The sequence below is a fragment of the Rhagoletis pomonella genome, unplaced genomic scaffold (assembly GCF_013731165.1).
Source record: "Rhagoletis pomonella isolate Grant_MI unplaced genomic scaffold, Rhpom_1.0 Rhpom_scaffold_00013, whole genome shotgun sequence".
Classification (NCBI taxonomy): domain Eukaryota; kingdom Metazoa; phylum Arthropoda; class Insecta; order Diptera; family Tephritidae; genus Rhagoletis; species Rhagoletis pomonella.
The window spans coordinates 19,677,222-19,683,951 of NW_023458567.1; the positions used below are offsets into that span (position 1 = coordinate 19,677,222).

Below are 6,730 nucleotides of genomic sequence, written 5' to 3' on the forward strand. Positions count from 1 at the left end.
TAAAGGTTATGTTATGCGAAGTCTAATCACTTGCCTGTTTCACATGCGCTGCCAGTCTATGCCGCGCACTGCAATGTATAAGAAGTGAGCATAATCTGTGCTTTATTCTTATGCATATACGAGTATGCATGTTAGGGTGGTTAAATTTTTTGTTTACTATGACGAGTATTGCATAGAAGTATTCTACGTTTGTCTAAAATCTATTTAGAGTTTGCCAAATTGCGAAAATAGGTTTATTTTCCTTAGGATTATGCTTTAGTGTTGTATAGAAGTGCTTAATTTTTTTTTATAAAATCATGTTATTTTTGTAGGAGGTTCCATCTATGGACACATACTTTTCCTACAACTTCCCCTTAGGGCGCAACAATGATTATTTGTACAGTTTCTTGCGTGTTAAATTAAAAGAAAACGTATATGTACACATTTTACTTTTCCTTGATTTTTTTTTTTTAATACAACTAATGCCAAATTTCTACTAGATATTGAAATGGCGAAAAATTGGTGCCATTTAAAAAATGTCATGTGGAAATGTGCTTAAGGCTATTTTTTAATATACTGAAACGATTTTTTAAGGCAAACCTTCGTTGTGGCAAAGAACAAAACGGAAACAAAGGTCTAAGGAACTTTCTCTCGAAAAACGATTTGGGAACTAAGGTCTCAGGAAATTTCTTACTGAGAACAAAACGGGAACAAATCTTCTCTGAACTATTCACAAAGCGTGCCAGTTGTTTGAAATGTTTGAATATTAAAATTAATAAAAAAAATTAACTCAAAGAGAATTATGCAAATTAAGTCACGAAAGTCTTAAGGTCCGAACTTTTCTTGTACAGAAAATGAAAAATTGTTCCAAAAACGGACAGTTAACCCTAATGACAAACGATCTGGAAGTTGAAATGATCTAGCTTTCTTATGGCTTAGAGTTAACAATCATGGTTCTCTCGGAAACGATTTTTCATCCCAACATGCAAACGCCCCTCTCCATCTTATCGTTAAGTTCTTACAACTTTAGATTCCCAGATTATCGATCTTAATTTATTCTCCTTGAAAACGTTCTATATACTTTCGTTCTTAATGAAAACGGTCGCAGAAGTTTCCGATTACTTTGTTCGAACTTTGTTTTTTTTTTACGAAAACGTTCCAGAATCTTTTGTTCTAATTTTGTTTCCGCTTAAACTGCTCTCAATACTTTTGTTCTAGTTTGGTTCTTACACGGGAACGTTCTTGACATTGCATTTTGTTCTCATAAAAATTGGATTAAACTGTTCTAGAAAAATATAAATATTTAAATGAAGTTTCTACTTCTCAGAAGCTCTAGAAAGTAACTACGAGTCATTAAACAAGAGTAGAATATTTTTTCGAAGACCTTTAATTTGATATGTATCTATATTTTGCAAATTAGAAACTCTTGTTATGTGTGCAACATAAGAAACATTTTTATAATTAGTCCAAATATTTAACTAAATCTCGAAAAATGTACAAAGTAATCAAAGAACAGAAAAAACGGATTAATATTTTTGAAAGGCCTTTAATTGGATACCTTTGTTGCACACATTCGAGATATTTTTGTGTTAATTGGAAATTTAGGATTTGGGGCCATATTTTGACCCATAGAAACCTAAAATTCCCTTCTCATGTTTCCAGCTTGTAGGTCTTTCCATTTGGATTAAGCGATGAGGAGTTAAGCTTTGGTTTCCTCGAAAGCGGTAACATAAAAAAGCGGTCGCAACTTTACGTTGCCAAAACGTTGCCATGTAAATATTGCAAGAGGTCAACTAGCTTGATGTTTTGCGTTCGACGCCGATATGATAAAAAAAAATTTTGTTATACCCTCTGGCGGATGTTTTAAGTAGTGTCAATAACAAAAGTACTCTGAACTCGATTTTCAAAATGATCGACAGAATCCGATTTTCAAAACTATCGATGCTGGGTACTCCAAAGTACTCAATACTCCCAAAAGAACTCGAAAGTACTCAGTACTCAAAAATACACTGTTCCAATCATCTTTTTAATATATGTACTCAGTATAGATTCAAAGTACTCAGTATGAAGGTTCGAATATATACTTTAAAGTGCTGAGTTTTATTTACAATTACCGGTATTCAGAAATAATTGTAATCAATTTTCAAAAGTTTCAATAGCTTTCAAGTACAGTACTTGTACCCAATACAGTTAGGCATACATTTGATGCAAATTCGGATTAATATATTAATTTGAATAAAGTGCTGCCAGCTTATGAGATTTCTACACTAAGCATTGACATGTTACCAAGATGTGTTTATTTAAAGAAAGTTTGATTCTTCTTCTTCTTTATTGGCGCTGTAACCGCCTAAGTCACTTTGGCCGAGTCCAAAACAGCACGCCAGTCGTTTCTCTTCTGCGCCAACTAACGCCAGCTGGAAATGCCAAGTGAAGCCAAGTCCTTCTCCACCTCGTATTTCCAACGCAGAGGAGGCCTTCCTCTTCCTCTGTTGCCCTCGTGGAAGACTAGCATCGTGACAAGAAAAGTACACAGTACTCTCAAAAATACCCGATCCTCAAAAGTACTCAATACTTCCCAAAACTAGTTTTAAGAAACAGATAAATCAAGAAATGGAATTCTCCTACCAAAATGGCCCCTATAGTATGTTTTTATACAAATTTTGAGCACTTTTTTACGACACTACACCAAAATTTCAAACTCTAAATTGATTTTAGACGCATGGTTTTTTCACCAAATTTGTTTAGAATTTCGCGTAGAATACTCCTACGCTATACTGGCATTGGCAGAAAATCTTCCTTACGAATTGGTCCGCCCTAATGTATGCAATTATTCAGGTATGTATTGTTAAAATTATCGTTGTTCAGTTACTTCTTATTTGTCATATACATATGTTTATGTAACCCATAATTACTCCTATGTAGATATGTATGTATAGGTTTAGGTTCGTCCTGGTGCACTGGGTACATATTTTTCAGATGGTTGATATTGCCATTGAGCACAAATCGCATCCTGTTCTGTTTTGTTGTAGCCAGCCCTGAGAAAAGGAAGAGAGAGAGCGGCAGTTAAGCACTCATTCCAAAGCAAAATTTGCATATTGTCGCTCCTTGCGAAGAGTAAACACATCTCTAATTACCCGTTGAAGACTGGCAAGTTTCATATTCGCGTCGACAAGTTGCACATTTCATATTGCTAAGCCTCGAAAACTTCCACATTTCAGGACTTTTCACGTTTAAAGTAAATCATAAAAACAAAATTTATTTTAAAAAATTTATTGTTTATTTTATATCTCTGTAATCCCTTTAGTAATCATTTGTCTAAGATTAGCCACTTTTCCTTTTTTAAGGCGATTCATAGCGTTTTGTGGTTGAACACTGAACTTTTTTTTCAATATGCTTTATTTCTCTTAGCTCTGTGTAAAGTCGTATTTTACAGCCAAGTCTACGTAGTTTTTGCTTTTTTTGAAATTTCCCTTTAATTCGATATCTCTTTTGTTGCCAATGAAAAAATTGGGAAAGTTCTGCGACGCGTAGTTCTACTACTTCTGAAATGTGCTACCATTTCCCGCGAATAATGAAATGTGCTACTCTTCGTTGGAGCCGACGATATATCTGTGGTCATATGCAATAACCGCCTAAGTCCTGAATTCGGAAAAAAACGTTTTAAACATTTGGATTGTAATGTTAGCCTTATGGGGAAAATAAAAAAAATATTTTCGCTTATAACTTCTTGAGTAGCCTAGCTGGCGAGATGGGGCTTTCACATACGCATGGAATAATGGTTGAAGATTACGATAGCATATATATATAACTCTATTCTTTCTTAAGTGCACTTAGGCGGCTATTGCTTGTGACCACAGATATAGTACATATGTATACATATATTTTAAATTCACTTTCGAAATACTGACATCATGCCAATACTATAGATTCCAGGGGTTCTTAAACCTTTAAGATGATGGAACCTTTTACTAGAAATAGTATGCATACTTTAAATTTGAATGTAAAGAATGAAATTGTTTCACTGTTATTAATTACACTGGATCACAAATTTTAATTTGGTTTTCGTTTTCCAGACGCCACTATCCAATTTGTATGTAGAATCGCCCCCTGATTCCAAAAATCGAGTTAATTTTTATTCAATGAATACGTTTTCGAGATATTTTCAGTTTACCGTTATTCAGCTTAAAACAAAAGGTGGTTCCACTTAGTCACTTATATCTCATGAACCAACTGAAAATGAAATACGGCAAATGAAAGCCAACCAAATTTTCCATAAACCGTCTATACATCACTTTCCGGTAGGATCGATAGTTTCTGACAAATTAATTAATCATTCCATTTTTATTTATTTATTAGTGTCTTGCCACTTTCCAATATCAATTTAGAATAAGTCTATGGATGCATACTCGTACGATTTCCCTCTCCTGATTAGCCAAAGATTTTCGGCCGTTGTTTCTGTGAAGGTCTGGTGCGAACTTTTTTTGACTGTGTTTTAGATTGACCTCGGATTGAAGGGTTCAAATTCTTCTCATTTTTTATATACAGAAGTCTCTTCCTGAATCAGATTATCAGGAGTTAATAATACGTGTTTCAAGCGCTGTAACTGCACAATATTTTGTTTCTCCTGCGCTATATTTCTTCTTCTAAGCTTTCTGCAGCTAAGGCACCACCGAATTTGAATGAAGATTTTTCGGGAATCAGGTTGGAATAGCGATTGAATACAAATATGCCATTCGATCGACTTAAGTCTGTTGCAAACAAAGTTGAAGAATATTCCCTTCTTGTCTGTTTATTTTGTTAAGGTATTAAAGCTTAAGTTTGCAGCTATAGTTTACTAAGAAAGAAAGTCTAAAATATCTCAACTGTGTCTCGATGGAATCTGTAGAAAAGTGTGGTTCCAACTCCTCTCACTTCGAGCAGTTATGACATAACTTACGCTAAGCTTATGCTCACTATCATTTTGTTGAAAGTGACGGTAGTCCAACGAACAGTAAGAATGCCTACGAGTCAACGTCAGGGTCATAGGGTCTTCTTCTGGTGAAATGGGCTCGAAAATTCTTTATCTTAAACACGTATGCTGTCGGTGATAATACATCGAGGAATAAATAATAAATAAATAACCAAAAAAGAACGAAATATACAATGGATTTGTTTGCTTGAATATTTATTAACTTAGATTTACTTAAATAAAATGAAAATAAAACTAAGTAATACTGACGTTGCTTAAATTAAATTTATACTCGTAAAACAATTCTAAAATGGGGACTTAACTAAAAATAAAATGTCTGATCGACTTCACACAATTAAAGCTACTTTAAGATCGCCCTAAGCACCAAAGCTAGTACCCCTACAGTAATCAGTCTTTAGTCTACAATCAGTAATCCCAAAAATTATTGGGCGACACCTCGTTTCCTCGATTATAGCGGTAGTCGGGTCGTGGTGGCCGTCCGCCATTCGCTCTGCCATAATAGTAACCTCGCTCTTGCGCATAACGTCCATTACCGCCTGGCAGATCAGCACTCACACGTGAGTTCAAAGTGTCCCAAACTACACGGGGACTATGAACAATCTCGCGGAGAATATTTACCGCGGCCAGACCCACAGATGCCACTTTTACACCCAAGCGGCGCGTGAACGTATCGAAGTTCTCTTTCAAAGTCGGGCTGGTATCTGCACGCAGAGAACGACCATAGAACTCATTACCCGGGGGTGGCTCCGGATAATGGTAGAATTTCTGTGCCAACCCATTGGGGTGTGTCAATATTTTCTGTATCACATTGCCCGCATTGGGCGGCACATAAAGATCCGCCTGACGAAACATAATGTCACAACGATTCGTACGATAAAAGAAGTCTTCGAACCTTTGATGTGCTGAGCAGGGACTACGTTCCTGGAAGCAGGTGACTTGCACAACATTGTAGAATATGGCGCCTAGTGTGTTGGCTGTTTCTGTGTAAGTAAAAAAATTAAAAAAAAATTACAACCTAAGGTTAACACAATCCATCTATTACCTGTGTTCAGCGATTGCAAGCATTTGCGCAGTCGCGCATCGCAATCACAATGCGAACGTGTAAATGTGCCGCTATTGCAAAGCCCACGACGGCATTCGCCCACATTGAGCACGTTCGGACAGTGGTCGTGTTCGCGGCAGCAGCGATCCTCTGCGAAATGTGAACCCAAATCACTGTAGTCAACGGCGGCGGTGCCTGAAATATTTCAAATAGAACAACAGTTAATACTTGGCAATATATTGGTGGAAGCGACGAAACCTGCCTACCTGGTCCACACCATTTCGTGCCGGGGTATATGAAACCCAAGCCACCTCGGAACTCGCGTCCATAAGAGCCAGACTTCAAACACACGTCCTCCAGTTCCATAACCGATTCACGTGGCACTTGTCGGATGCGTCGTGGATCTGATTGCAACAGCATGCGCTGGATGTCGCCGCTGTAAAGTAGACGAAAGTGAGATTTTTCGCTTCAACAATCATAAGGCGTATCTTTACCGATCCGTATGCATTTTGCAGAATGGATGTCGCGATGAAAGCTCCACCATCACTGACATGGCATTATCTGATATTAAAACCGCTGAGCCATCACTGCCGTCAGTGAATACGGTTATTATTAGAACCACTGTTAGCACGAATTTGAAGAGTCTCTTTGACATGCTGCAAAGAAAAAAATTTATACTGGGTTATTTGAGTTTTATACGCAAATAAGCAAGAATACTGAAAACTTCGATTTCGAAGCAT

At 36.8% G+C, this 6,730-nt stretch overlaps 1 protein-coding gene across 7 annotated transcripts in view; it reads right to left on the bottom strand.

Moving 5' to 3' along the window:
- Nucleotides 1-2,396: 2,396 nt before the first annotated feature.
- Nucleotides 2,397-6,730, bottom strand: part of LOC118748932 (acidic phospholipase A2 PA4) — a 74,510-nt gene continuing 70,176 nt past the window's right edge. For 5 of the 7 annotated variants that reach the window (XM_036483685.1, XM_036483688.1, XM_036483684.1 and 2 more), the window contains 4 exons: nucleotides 6,485-6,646; nucleotides 6,257-6,426; nucleotides 5,991-6,185; nucleotides 5,127-5,928 (listed from right to left, as the gene is read on the bottom strand). In XM_036483685.1, coding sequence (XP_036339578.1) covers nucleotides 5,354-5,928; nucleotides 5,991-6,185; nucleotides 6,257-6,426; nucleotides 6,485-6,645 — 1,101 coding nt within the window. In that variant the 5' untranslated portion in view covers nucleotide 6,646 and the 3' untranslated portion in view covers nucleotides 5,127-5,353. Of the gene's footprint in view, nucleotides 3,015-5,126; nucleotides 5,929-5,990; nucleotides 6,186-6,256; nucleotides 6,427-6,484; nucleotides 6,647-6,730 lie in introns of those variants that run through there. The other 2 variants (XM_036483691.1, XM_036483690.1) reach the window with 2 other exon arrangements.